The 13,666-nt window shown below is 46.2% G+C and overlaps 1 protein-coding gene across 1 annotated transcript; it reads left to right on the forward strand.

Moving 5' to 3' along the window:
- The first annotated feature begins 1,962 nt into the window (after positions 1-1,962).
- LOC120945086 (kelch-like protein 10) lies at positions 1,963-12,465 on the forward strand. Its single transcript, XM_040358950.1, has 5 exons — positions 1,963-2,391; positions 6,748-7,237; positions 8,719-9,336; positions 10,710-10,859; positions 12,045-12,465. Exons 1-5 carry the CDS (start codon positions 2,105-2,107, stop codon positions 12,405-12,407), a joined length of 1,908 nt encoding a protein of 635 aa, XP_040214884.1. The 5' UTR covers positions 1,963-2,104; the 3' UTR covers positions 12,408-12,465.
- Positions 12,466-13,666: the final 1,201 nt, after the last annotated feature.

Raw genomic sequence — 13,666 nt, forward strand, 5'->3', positions numbered from 1 at the left:
CCTCGAAAAAAAATTGACACTGCTTGGGGACGTCCCTAAGGTCAAAGAAGGCTGTGTCCGTCTATGAACGAAAGAGAAAATAGGATTTTTGTACTCACCGTAAAATCCATTTCTTTGCGTTCATAGACGGACACAGCACCCACCCCTCCTTTGTTTGTACTGCTTGTTACGGACTGAGGCTCCTAGAGCAGGGTGTGGGTTATGCCTGGGGGAGCCACGCCCCCTGGGAGGAACGGCATGAAGGAAAGGTTTTAACACCTTAAGTGCTGTAGAATTCTGCCTAAATCTCCTAGTAGGAAGAAGCATAACCCTAAGGTCAAAGAAGGCTGTGTCCGTCTATGAACGCAGAGAAATGGATTTTACGGTGAGTACAAAAATCCTATTTTTTCGGGATGCAAGATAATAAGTGGGGGGGGGGGGCCTGGGAACCATGAGGCCCCTTACATGTGTAATGCAAAAATAAATAAATAGCTGGAGGGGGGCCAGCCGGGCCCTGGGGACCATCGGGCCCCTTATGCCGCGTACACACGGTCGGACAAAACTGATGAGAATGGTCCGACGGACCATTTCCATCGGTTCACAGCTGAAATGGTCTGATGTGCGTACACACCATCGTTCCAAAAACCGATCGGGTCAGAACGCGGTGACGTCAAACACACGACGTGCTGAATAAAACGAAGTTCAAGGCTTCCAAGCATGCGTCGACTTGATTCTGAGCATGCGCGGGTTTTGAACCGATGCTTTCTGTACTAACCATCGGTTTGGACCGATCGGGCATCGGTCCATCGGGTCGATTTTAAAGCGATATATCTATAGATGTATATATATATATCTATATATATACTGTGTGTAGATATATATATATATATATATATATATATATATATATATATATATATATATAGAAATGGATATATATCTATATCTATATATTTATATATACACAAGTATATATATATCTATATATATATATATATAGATATATATAAAGATATATACACACATATATATATATATATATATATATATATATATATATATATATATATATATATATATATATATATATATATATATATATATATATATATACATACTATTCAGATATAGATATATATATATATACAGTATATATAAAAATAATAATAATAAAAATATTATAGCATATATGAATATGGACACAGGCAAACAAGAAAGTTAAATGACTCCTTAGGGTGACCTGTTTTCACCTGGTGATCTGGCCAGTAACACACCTCCTGTATTATAGTGCCCCCACTCTGGATGAAGGAGCACAGGGGGCACCTTTTGGCAGTCTGGGGGGGGGGTTTGTGGATTTGCTAGCAGATGTAAATACACTAACAAATTGAAGCTGAACGCCAGCTAATACTTTATAATCAGTTACAACAAACAGGTTTGTTCCTTTTGGGATAAAGATTTGACATGAATGAATAAAAGCTGATTATTGTAACCATCCCTGTCGGTGTTAAATGGTTTGTCTCATCCCTCTAACTGTTATACTGCAGGACAGATTGACCTTTTGGTAAGACAACAAACTTACTAACTGGATCACCAGATGAAAATAAAGGAAAGAAAACCTAAAAAAGAAAACGAATGCAGCCATCACATCTAAGAATCGGAAAGCTGCAATATAATGTTCACTTTTGGGGTTTAATCCCACTTTATAGTGACAGATCAGGGCCGTCTTAATAGCATCATGGGCCTCGGGGCAAAGTAATGCTCTGGGGCCCCTACAATGATGACAGTGAAGGTAAACAGACATCAAGTAGGTAGGAGGCAGACTGCCTCCCCTGTGTATCTATCACTCTCAGTGCCATCATGGGGCCCTCAATTACGGGGCATCATGGGCTCAAGGACCAGCTGCTTTGGGGACAGTGAAGGGGGCCCCCATGCAGCTAGGGCCTCTGGGCAGTGCCCATGTGTGCCCTCTCATTAGGACAGCCCTGTGACAGACGTATTGTATATTGGTATTGGCTTGATATCTATGCAAAGGACAACCAATAGCGTTGTCTGTATTTGCCAGACGTCAAAACTTTATAATGTAACCCTAGAGTAGTAAAGTGGCTTCTGATTGGTCGGTTTTGAAATGTCAGGTAACCTCAGCAGTACAGCCAACTGTCAGTTCAGTGGAGACAGAGACATGTCACGGACGGGCACAGAGGGGCCTCCAGGGCTGCCCATGGATTGGGATTCAGAGGCCCTATCAGCCTGTTCCAATACTGACACCCTGGAACAGACAATTAGAAGAATGGCCTGGACCGAATTCCATGAGCTGCGGATGGAGGACGAGTTTTGTGATGTCACCATAAAGGTTGATGATGTCATGTTCAGAGCCCATAAGATCATCCTCTCTGTATGCAGCCTTTATTTTAGGTAAGTGAAGATTGACCTCCATGGTGTAATGGCCCCCCATTGCCTTCCCCTGTGTGGTGACAGTTGGCCTCTACTGGTCACAGACGCAGTTGTACTTCAATGGCTGTTGGGCATGGCCTAGTCATGAGGTCAGGGGGGATTAGGCCCCAGCAGCTAAGTGAAGCTAAATCAGATAATAGGCCAATAAAGGTGAATAGCAATGTAGGATCTGCATTCAACCCACCCAGACTGGAGCTGAAGGCTTGCTGAAATCTCATGCATTGCTTTGTATGTTCCTCCTGTATGATAATCCTCAGGTTGGCGTTCCTAAGCCTTATCCCAGTTGTTTAATCAGCCTTTCATCCAAAAACAATCAAATAGATTAACACAACCTTCCACTGACAGTGTTCATCAATGCCATGTAATGGTATAACATTTTGGGGCTGCACTTTAATCTGTTTGGCTGTTTTTAGGATTGCTGGTTACATTAGGCTACAAGGGTCTCTTTACTCACTGTCTGTCCTCGGTCTTCAAAACCGAGTGACACTGGGGATTATTCAGCTCAGAAGACTGACATCTTGTGGCTTACAAGGGGTAGTGCAGAGGCTGGCTCAAATGATTTCACCACGTTCAAAAGCTTCATTCATCATGAGCTCAGTCTTGCCCCCATTCAAACCTGAGTGTGATCACAGCCATGTGATTTATTCTTAATATTATTATACGATTTCTTTTTTTCTTTACTTCTTCCTTTCTGTGCCCTATTAATATGAAAATATTAATAAAAAACGTAAAAAAAAAAGTATTATTATACACACAAGTGCCATCTTCCAACCCTATCAGAAGGACCACACTTCTGTACGGTCCTGGAGCTGGGAGTAAACAAGGTTGTATGCCGAAACGCATCAGCTGTTTTTAATCTTGACCTTCATGTAGAAATAAAGATATTCTGTGGGAATCCGGAGTTGCCGGCTACACTTTTTTTCTGGACATGGGGATAAGCAATGCAAGAGTCTATTCATTGCACCCATGATGCACTGATTGCAAATGCAACTCCCTGCAGGCTTAAATGCAAAAAAATAATAAATGCACTTGTGTTGCTACATTTTATTACCCCTTCCCGATGGCCGTACACAAACAGATTTTATGCGATTCTTCAATGAAGTGAAAAGTCAACCTCAGGAGTTTCAAGTGGAAGTGACAAGAACTGGCCACCTGGTTTACCTGTGGTCGTAGCGTCAATCTCTCGTCCAAGATGATTCCCAAATCCCTGACCTGGGTGACTGGCACTGGGACCGATGAAAACGAGTCCGGCCAGGTAGGGAAACCGCCCGACAATGGCTGATTGCATAAAACCATGCACTCAGTCTTGGAGCCATTGAGCATAAGATAATTGGCCCCCATCCAGGCTTGAATTTCGTCCAGGCAGGTGGCCAGAGTTATCTGTGACCCCCCATCCCTGGGCAGAGGAATGTAGAACTGGGTGTCGTCAGCGTAGACATGAAAAGATAGGTTGTGGCGGTGGATGATATATAGCAGAGGCCTCATATAGATGTTGAACAGGAGCGGCGATAACGCCGACCCTTGAGGGACTCCACAGGACAGGGGACTATCAGAAGAGCAGTGCAGTCCCAGCCTTAGGCCCCGTACACACCATAGAATCTATCTGCAGATAAATCCCATTGAATGGGTTTCAGCGGATAGATTCTATGGTGTGTACACTCCGGCGGATATTTATCCGCGGATATTTCCGAATTCCAGCAGATAAATATTTGTCGACATGCACAGAATATCTATCCGCTGGAATCGGCTCCTACGGATGGATCCGCTGGTCTGTACAGACTCACCGAATCCATCCGTCCGAAGGGATCCCCCGCATGCGTCGTAATGATTTGACGCATGCGTGGAATTCCTTATATGACAGCGTCGCGCACGTAGCCGCGTCATAATCGCGGCGACGGCGCGACACGTCATCGCAAGAGGATTTCGGCGCGGATTTCAATGCGATGGTGTGTACACACCATCGCATGAAAATCCGCCGAAATCCACGAGAGGATTTATCCGCGGAAACGGTCCGCTGGACCGTATTCGCGGATAAATTCTATCGTGTGTATGGGGCCTTACTCTCTGAACCCTGTCCAGGAGAAATAAGGTCATCCATGCCAATGCTATACCATCAATGCCTGCCACAGTCCCTAACCGATCGAGCAGTCTAGAATGATCGATGGTATCGAATGCTGCCGACAGATCCAGCAATACCAAGGCCGAAGCCTCATTTCTGTCCAGGGCCCAGAGTAGATCATCCTGGACTTTGATCAAGGCGGTTTCAGGACCTCTTCCTGGTCGGAATCCAGATTGAAAATCATCGAGAATGGAATTGGACTCGAGATGGGGCTGAATTTGCCACACTGCGGCTCGTTCCATGATTTTTGACAGAAACGGTACAGTTGAAATGGGACGATTATTGCTCAACACGGAGCGTGCCAGGTTAGCTTTCTTCAGCAGGGGGATAATCACAGCCCGCTTCAGAATACCCGGCACTGTTTCGGTGGAGAAAGAAGTATTTGCAATGTCGGCAATAAAGGGGGCCAATGTCTCTGCGGCGTTCTTCACTAGTTGTGCAATGCAAGGATCAAATGATGAGGACGAGGCTCTAAGGCCCCATACACACGAGAGGATTTATCCGCGAATACGGTCCAGTGGATCGTTTCCGCGGATAAATCCTCTCGAGGATTTCAGCGGATTTCTCTGCGATGGAGTGTACTCACCATCGCATTGAAATCCGCGCCAAAATCCTCTGGCGATGACGTGTCGCGCCGTCGCCGCGATTATGACGCGGCGACGTGCGCGACACTGTCATATAAGGAATTCCACGCATGCGTCGAATCATTACGACGCATGCGGGGGATCCCTTCGGACGGATGGATCCGGTGAGTCTATACAGACCAGCGGATCCATCCGTTGGGATGGATTCCAGCAGATAGATTTGTTTAGCATGTCAGCGAATATTCGATCTGCTGGAATCCATCCCAGGGGAGAAATATCCGCGGAAACAGATCCGCTGGAGTGTACACACCATAGGATCTATCCGCTGAAACCCATTCGCTGGGATTTTTCAGCGGATGGATTCTATCGTTTGTATGGGGCTTGAGGATATTCAGAATATCTAAAGTAGAGACATCCACAAAACTAGAGAATCTTGTACCCTCATAGATGGGACAAGATTCCTCAATATCTACTACTTTGATATTGTTCCTAATAATTTCTATCTTTTCGTTAAAATAATTTGATAAAATATTACAGAACTCTGGTGAAGCTTCTTCTTCCGGCTGTCTACATACTGGATTAGCTAGATTTTTCGCAACTCTAAAGAGTTCAGCTGCTGCATTTTTAGCATTAGCAATTTTTTCAGAGAAAATTGCTTTTGAAATTTACAAATGCAGCAATTTAGAAATCAGATGAAAAGTTTAGCACTGGGTAACATTTTTTGATGCATTTTATATACAACTATATAGATCAGACCAAAATGAGGGACAATTGAGGATGAAAGAGGGACAGAGGGACTTTGTTCCAAATCAGGGACAGTTGGGAGCGATGCTTTAGTAAAGCCGACTGTCGGCTTTCATGTGGAAGTGATACAAGCGGCTGTGAAGCCACCTAACACTGCAATGTGCCACCTACCCCCCCCCCCCCACCATGTCCCACCTGCGGGCCCGGTGCTGTCATGGTGAGTCCGCTCAGCCTCGTTCCTGTACACAGACCAGGAAGTGACGTGTATGACGTGATGTCACTTCCTGGTAGGGTGACCACGTGTCCCGGATTGCCCGGGGCAGTCCCGCATTGCCCGGAACAGTCCCGCATTTTGCAGGTCTGTCCTGGGCACCTTCATTCCAGGACAATACAGTGTCCCAGAATGAAACTGACACAGCCACCCCGCGGGCCCCCAAAAAAGGCCACCACGTCACCGCTTTACTCACTGACAGTACTTGTCCTGGCCAGGAATGCCCGGAGGAGCACAATCTCCACCCCCTGCTTGTTATTGGAGAAATCATAAATCCCGCCTCTTGTGTCTAATCACTGTACTGTGATTGGTTACAGCACAAGCTGATTTTTGGGAAGGGGGGTGTCCCTGAATGGTAGTTTGGAAATGTGGTCACCCTACTTCCTGGACCTGGGCTGTCATTCTCCGGGATCAGTGCTGGGGGGAAGTAGCTAATGGAACATGGTCTGTGCTCCATCAGCTGGGCTACCATCAACTACAGACCTACGTGTAGCAATTGTGTTACTGTAAATGCAAAACCCCCAAAAAAACACATATTGAATTATTAAAAACTTTATTTTAAAAACAGCAGTGTAAAGTGAATTCTCTCCTCCTCCCAGGACTCTGTTTTCTGAAAGATGGACAAAGACCGGAAAGAACGTGTACCACATTCCAGGAATTGCCCCGGACATGATGAGATTGATCCTTCTCTATGCCTACACCAATGCAATATCCATCAGTTCTGAGAACGTGGAAGACCTGTTTATGGCCGCAGACCAATTTAACATCCTGGGTCTACAATGGCGCTGCTCAGATTTTCTCATAGACCATCTGTGCCCCGAGAACTGCGTTGGCATTGGCAGATTCTCCAACCATTTTCACTGCCCCAAGCTGCATGAAAAAACCCATGCGTACATTCTCCGCCACTTTCATGAAATAACAACGACCTCCGAGGAGCTTCTGGAACTCAGCCTAACGGAGTTTGAAGATCTCATCAAGAGAGACGATATTAATGTTAAAATGGAGGAAGCCATCTTTGAGACCATCATCAAATGGATTGAGCACCACCCAACTCAACGCAGGCAACATATTACCACCCTACTGCCTAAGGTAAGGAGAACTCCATTTACCCATTGGGGTTGATTTACTAAAACTGGAGAGTGCAAAAACAGATGCATCTGTGCATGGTAGCCAATCAGTGGCGTAACAAAATTCTGCCCCGGGCGCCCATAACTCTGGTTACGCTACTGTAGCCAATCAGCTTCTAACTTCAGCTCGTTCAGTTAAGCTTTTACAAAATAAAAACTGGAAGCTGATTGGTTTCTTTGCACAGCTGCACCAGATTTTTCCCTCCGGTTTTAGCAAATTAACCCCAATGTAAGAAAAACAAATTCCATATTTTATGCATTACTTTGTAGGTGTGTTCTCGCACAGAGCAATCAGCACCCCTGTTGAATTTTTTTTGAGAAAAAAAAAGAAGGTTTTCAACCCCTTCCTTTCCGTAGTTTGTAAAAATGTACACAATGTTATAGGTGATCTTAAAGCGGAAATACACCCAAAATGGGAAGCTTTACATCCTCCTCATTTTTTGGGGGGGTTGGAGAGGGGGGGAGCGGGAACCTAGTTTTGGCAGGTACCCTCTCCCACATCCACTCATATCTTCTAGGCGATCTGAGCCGAAGTTCTCCTCTCCCTCTTCTTCCCTGCGGCCTTCTGGGACATGTCACGGGTCACAGAAGACTGCAGGACCATTCACAAAGCGCAGCGAGGTTCACGCATGCACAGTGGGCAGTCGGCTGTGAAGCCGAAAGCAGCAACGCCGGCTGCCCACAGTTAGAATGCAGGCACTGGATCCCTGGACAGGTTAGTGTACTTTTATTAAAAGTCAGCAGCTACAGGATTTGTAGCTGCTGACTTTCATTTTTTTTTTCCAGAGTGAACCTCCTCTTTAAACTGAACAGTCTCTAAATATCTGAGAGTGTTTGCTATCCCAACCGACTTACGGCTTGATCATGTTTGTTTCTCTATGGGCTCCCTGATCATAGCCAACACTCCCTGGATTTATGCCAACTCCAACCAGTATGTAGGCAGGGGCAGGCTGCAGTATATCCTCCAAACTGATGGTGGAACTGTGGTAGTTCTTGTTGGCGGGGGTCCAGTGGGGAGGAAAGGCTCCTATATTGGGCTCCGGGTGGCCATCTTGGGGAGGACGGTGATCATTTGCCCCAATCGCAATGAGGCACTGCAGTAAGGTAGTGAGAAAGCTCCACTGGTTAGGAAAAGCACAGGTGCCGATGTAGGGAGAGGTCCTGGAGGAGCAGGGATGGGTAGGCCTCCTTTTCTGGGTGTCTCCATTGCACAGACTACCTATGACCATCATATACCGCAGGGGCCTAGTGGAACCTCGTGTCACTGAATCTTACCACCACTGAGTAAAGTCTCTTCCTTATCAGTATTCTTTAGATAAGGAAACATTATACTTCACAGCTTATGTGGTGTCAAAATTGTATTGGGCTGTTGTACCTCAATGATTGTCTATTGAGTTTTGTTGACCTCTACAACACAAAACCCCTTTCTCTCTTCTTCCTCAGGTTCGAATGGCCTTGATAAGCACCCGGTATTTGATGAACAACGTGATGACCAACATCCATGTAAAGGACAACAAAGAATGTATGAAAATTGTCACCAGTGCGCTGAGGACAAAGTACGACCTAAACGCAAACGGATCCTCCAGGTCAGATTTCATGAACCCATTGACAAGGCCACGCCTGCCAAGTGCAATTCTACTCGCCGCTGGCGGCTGGAGCTCTAGTAACCCTACCAACGCCATGGAGACCTACGACTGCAGAGTTGACCGCTGGGTGGACATCACCTATGCTATGGAAAGACCCAGGGCCTATCATGGAACGGCGTACCTAAATGGTTATGTGTACCTGGTTGGAGGGTTTAACGGCGTGGATTGCTTCAATAGCGTAAGACGGTTTGACCCAGTCAGGAAGATCTGGCAACAAGTGGCTCCGATGAATCATAAGCGCTGCTATGTCAGCACGGCAGTCCTGGAAAACCGTCTCTACGCCATGGGCGGGTTTGATGGTCACATTCGCCTGGAATCTGCAGAATGTTACGACCCAGAAACCAATCAATGGGATCTTATAGCTCCAATGAATGAAATGAGAAGCGATGCAAAAGCCACCACTCTCAATGGCAAGGTAAGATATAGACACCAAATGGCCTTACACACACCTACATTCTAGAGCTGCCGCCTCCATCGCTTTCTTCGGCATTCAACATTTCCATGAGGGTCAGATGCCTTTGTCCTCTGTAGCTTAAAGTGTTTCCATCCCCTGACCACTGGGCCACTACAAGACTCAGCAATGACATGGGGGTCAGAGGACGTTCCTTCTTCCAGGTCAGGGACCTGCTAAGCAGTGAAGAAAGAATTAATTTACACAATTATTATGCACAAAACAGACAAACAAATTACCAGTATAAGCAGAGTACTGGGTGTTGTTCAGGTTCACTTTGAAATGATTGTAAAGGTACAGATTTACAAAATATTTTTTTTTTATACTTTCCTGCTCTGTGCGATGGTTTTGCACAGAACGGCCCCAATCCTCCTCTTCTCTGATCCCCCTTGTTGCTCCTGGCTCCTCCCCCTTGTTGCGTGCTCGCTCCCAAGCCTATGGACACACACAGAGCGGGGCTTGGCCCTGCCTCTCACTCCCTCATCACTGTCTGAAATTGACTGCAGCGGGAGCATCTCCTACTGCTGTATTATTATTATTATTATTATTATTATACAGGATTTATATAGCGCTAACAGTTTGCGCAGAGCTTTACATCAGCTGTATCTGAGTCAATGATGAAGGAGAGAGCTAAGAGAGCCTCTGAGAGGTGGGTAGAGGGTGGAACCAAGGAATGGTGCTCGGAGGTGGGTAGGGGGTTGGAACCAAGGAATGGTGCGAGAAGGATGGTAGGCGTGAAACCAAGGAATGGTGCTCCGAGGTGGGTAATGGGTGGAACCGAGGAATGGTGCTTGAAGGAGGATAGGGGGTGAAACAAAGGAATGGTGCCCAGAGGTGGGTAATGGGTGGAATCAAGGAATGGTGCTCAGAGTTGGGTAGGGGTTGGAACCAAGCAATGGTGCTCGGAGGTGGGTAGGGGTTGGAACCAAGGAATGGTGCTCGGAGGTGGCTAGGGGTTGGAACCAAGGAATGGTGCTCGAAGGAGGGTAGGGGGTGAAACCAAGGAATGGTGCCCAGAGGTGGGTAATGGGTGGAATCAAGGAATGGTGCTCAGAGTTGGGTAGGGGTTGGAACCAAGGAATGGTGCTCAGAGGTGGGTAATGGGTGGAACCGAGGAATGGTGCTCGAAGGAGGGTAGGGGGTGAAACCAAGGAATGGTGCTCAGAGGTGGGTAATGGGTGGAACCGATGAATGGTGCTCAGAGGTGGGTAGAGGGTGAAACCAAGGAATGGTGCTTAGAGGTGGATAGGGGTGGACACAAGAGGTGACTCGGAAGAATGGAGTTCCTGCTCCTTTTTTTTTTAAAAGCCCTGAATATCACTAATATGTTTTTACAGATCTATATATGTGGCGGATTCAATGGAGAAGAATACCTCTTTACAGCAGAAGTCTACAACCCAACTACAGACCAATGGAGCATGATCGCCCCAATGTGGAACCAACGCAGTGGTGTCGGTGTCATCGCCTATGGAGATCTGATCTATGCAGTATGTGTAATGATTCCTTTCTAATGAGTTTGAATGAGAACTATAAATTGCATCATGTGTCTGGTGAAACCGTTGTCAGAAGAACTGGAAATGAGAGGATATCTCTCTAATAGAGCCCCTGATAGGAGTACTAATCCTTCCCCACTCCATCCAAAACTAGGAAAAATGGCCTTGACTTGACTTCACTTTAAAGGATGAGTTCCCCTTTTGGTAAAAAAAATAATAAATACACATATTTTTGCAGGAAAGAAATGGGCATTTATTACTTTTTAACTAAGGTGCCTGGAAAGCATTGCACCTGTCATCAGTGCATAGTTGGCAACATTGCAAAATACATTTTTTTAGGGACACTTTTTTGTCTGTAGGTGGAGTCTTGCTATAAGTAGGGGGCAGGGCATTCATTTGGAGGTGGGACTCTGCATCAGAAAAACGGGCGTGGTATAAATAGAAATGGGTGTGGCTTAAATGGAGCGTGGCTCAAAGGGTGTGTGGTTAGAGTCAGAGATGTACGAGGGATGGAGCTGGTCTTTATAAAAATGGTGGCCGGCAAAGACATTTTACCAGTGCTGGCCACAGCCTCTAGCGGCGGCGGTGAAAAAATGTGAAAACAGCTATTTCCCGGGGCATTTCCCGGCAAACGGTAAGACCGGGACAAAGGTTTAAATCTCAGGAATGTCCCGGGACAGTTGGCAAAAACGATCGTGTGTGGGGCCCCATCTGACTTTTTTCCATCGGTGTAAAAAAAATAGAACATGTTTTAAATTTTTCCGATGAAAAAAAAAACCGATAGGAAATTCCGATCGTCTGTGTGGAACTCCATCGGAGAAAAATCCATGCATGCTCAGAATCAAGTCGACGCATGCTCGGAAGTATTAAACTATTAAACTTCATTTTTCTCGGCTCGCCGTAGTGTTTTACATCACCGCGTTTTGGACGGTCGGAATTTAGTCTGATAGTGTGTAGGCAAGACTGATGAAAGTCAGCTTCATCGGAATTCTGACGAAAAATTCCATCGCATTTTATTCCATTGGAAATCCGATCGTGTGTGCGTGGCATAAGGGTTGCATGCTATATTCAGACCAGGTCCATCGTGTTATGGGGACCATTAGGACCATACCCATCATCCTTGTAAAACCTCTTTTGCCACATGAAGTAGTACACGGTAACGTGTGTTGTCTCTTACAGGTCGGAGGATCTAATGAAGGTGGCAGACTAAGCAGTGCCGAGGTCTATAACCCAGCGAACAACAGCTGGACCGAGATCTCCTCCATGTTCAGCCCACGCAGCAACTTCGGGATTGAAGTACTGGAGGATCTCCTTTATGTGACTGGAGGTTTCGACGGTTCCAGAACGACCTCCGAAGCAGAGTACTATGACAGGATGACCGAAGAGTGGTACGGCGTCCACGACATGAACATCAATCGCAGCGCCCTGGACTGCTGCATTTTGCCCGGCCTCCCCAACGTCCGGGAATATGCCGCCAGTCGAGACACGTTCTACAGAGAGGAAGCGAGGCGGGCATTATCCGAAAGCTCTTTACAAGTGTAACCGAATGATGTGACTCTTTAAAAGCACATTAATATAAACTGTAACTGGCAATAAATTATAAGACTGAACTAAAATGATACTGTCATTCTTTGCAGGTAGAAAAACACCGCTCAATCATTCCAGTATGCCGCGGCAGTCATCACAAATTTTGGGGCCCCTTACACAGCTTTAGACAGGGCCCCCCTGGAGCAGAGAACCGGAGCGGGGGTGCTGATGTAAAAAAAGCAAGTGTAATCTCTTTTTTTCTGGACGCAAGATAATAAGTGGGGGGGGGGGGCTGGGGACCATGGGGCCCCTTACAGGTGTAATGCAAAAATAAATAAATAGATGGAGGGGGGCCAGCCGGGCCCTGGGGATCATCGGGCCCCTTACAGGTGTAATGCAAAAAAAATATATAAAAAAAAAAAAAAATGGGAGGGGGGCCAACCGGGCCTGTAAGGGGCCCTGGGGACCATCGGTCCCCTTACAGGTGTAATGCAAAAAAAAAAAAAAATATTTAAAAAAAGTAAACATTTTTTATTAATAAAAAAAAAAAAAAATCGGGAGGGGGGCCAGCTGGGCCCCTGGGGACCATCGGGCCCCTTATAGGTGTAATGCCTCTACCCCTCTGATGGCGGCCCTGGAAATCGCTATCTAGAAATGTGGGTAAAAGTTGGATTCTTGTTCAGGTTCCTGACACCAAGGATGGGATGATGTCACTAGAACAAGGTGTCTTCATCACTTTCACATCCAATTTTTAGACGATCGCCATCTACCTTGACACATTCCATGGTGATTGGATTTATGTGTTGGTGCTTCCTCTGTAGATAGAAATGTTGGGTTATTTTCCTGACACTCATTAGAATGGAAGATGTGGCTTGGAGAAGCATCTTCAATATCACAGAACAAGTCCTGTTGAATGCAACTATCTACTAGCTGTGTAGCCTAAAGTTCACCTATTAAAAAAAAAACATTATAATAATAAATGCACATTTTTTTTCTTAAGAGCCTGCAAAGCACGGCACCCGCAATCAGTAGATCATATGTGCAATGTCAGGCTCCTGCAGACACTCAGGATAGCTGTCTGCCCGTAGGGACAGGAAGTTACCTGAGAGAAGGAAGATCAATGGACTATGAGAGCGCTCACCAGCACCCCCCGCAGTCCATTGAGAACTACAAGCCGTTGGAATCCTGCCCGTCGGACATGTTCGGTCGTCTGTAGAGACCTACCGTACATGTCCGAGCGGCCGCCATCCCTCGCATGCGTCGAATTACTTCGA

This window comes from Rana temporaria, chromosome 7 (genome assembly GCF_905171775.1).
Source record: "Rana temporaria chromosome 7, aRanTem1.1, whole genome shotgun sequence".
NCBI classification, from domain to species: Eukaryota; Metazoa; Chordata; class Amphibia; order Anura; family Ranidae; genus Rana; species Rana temporaria.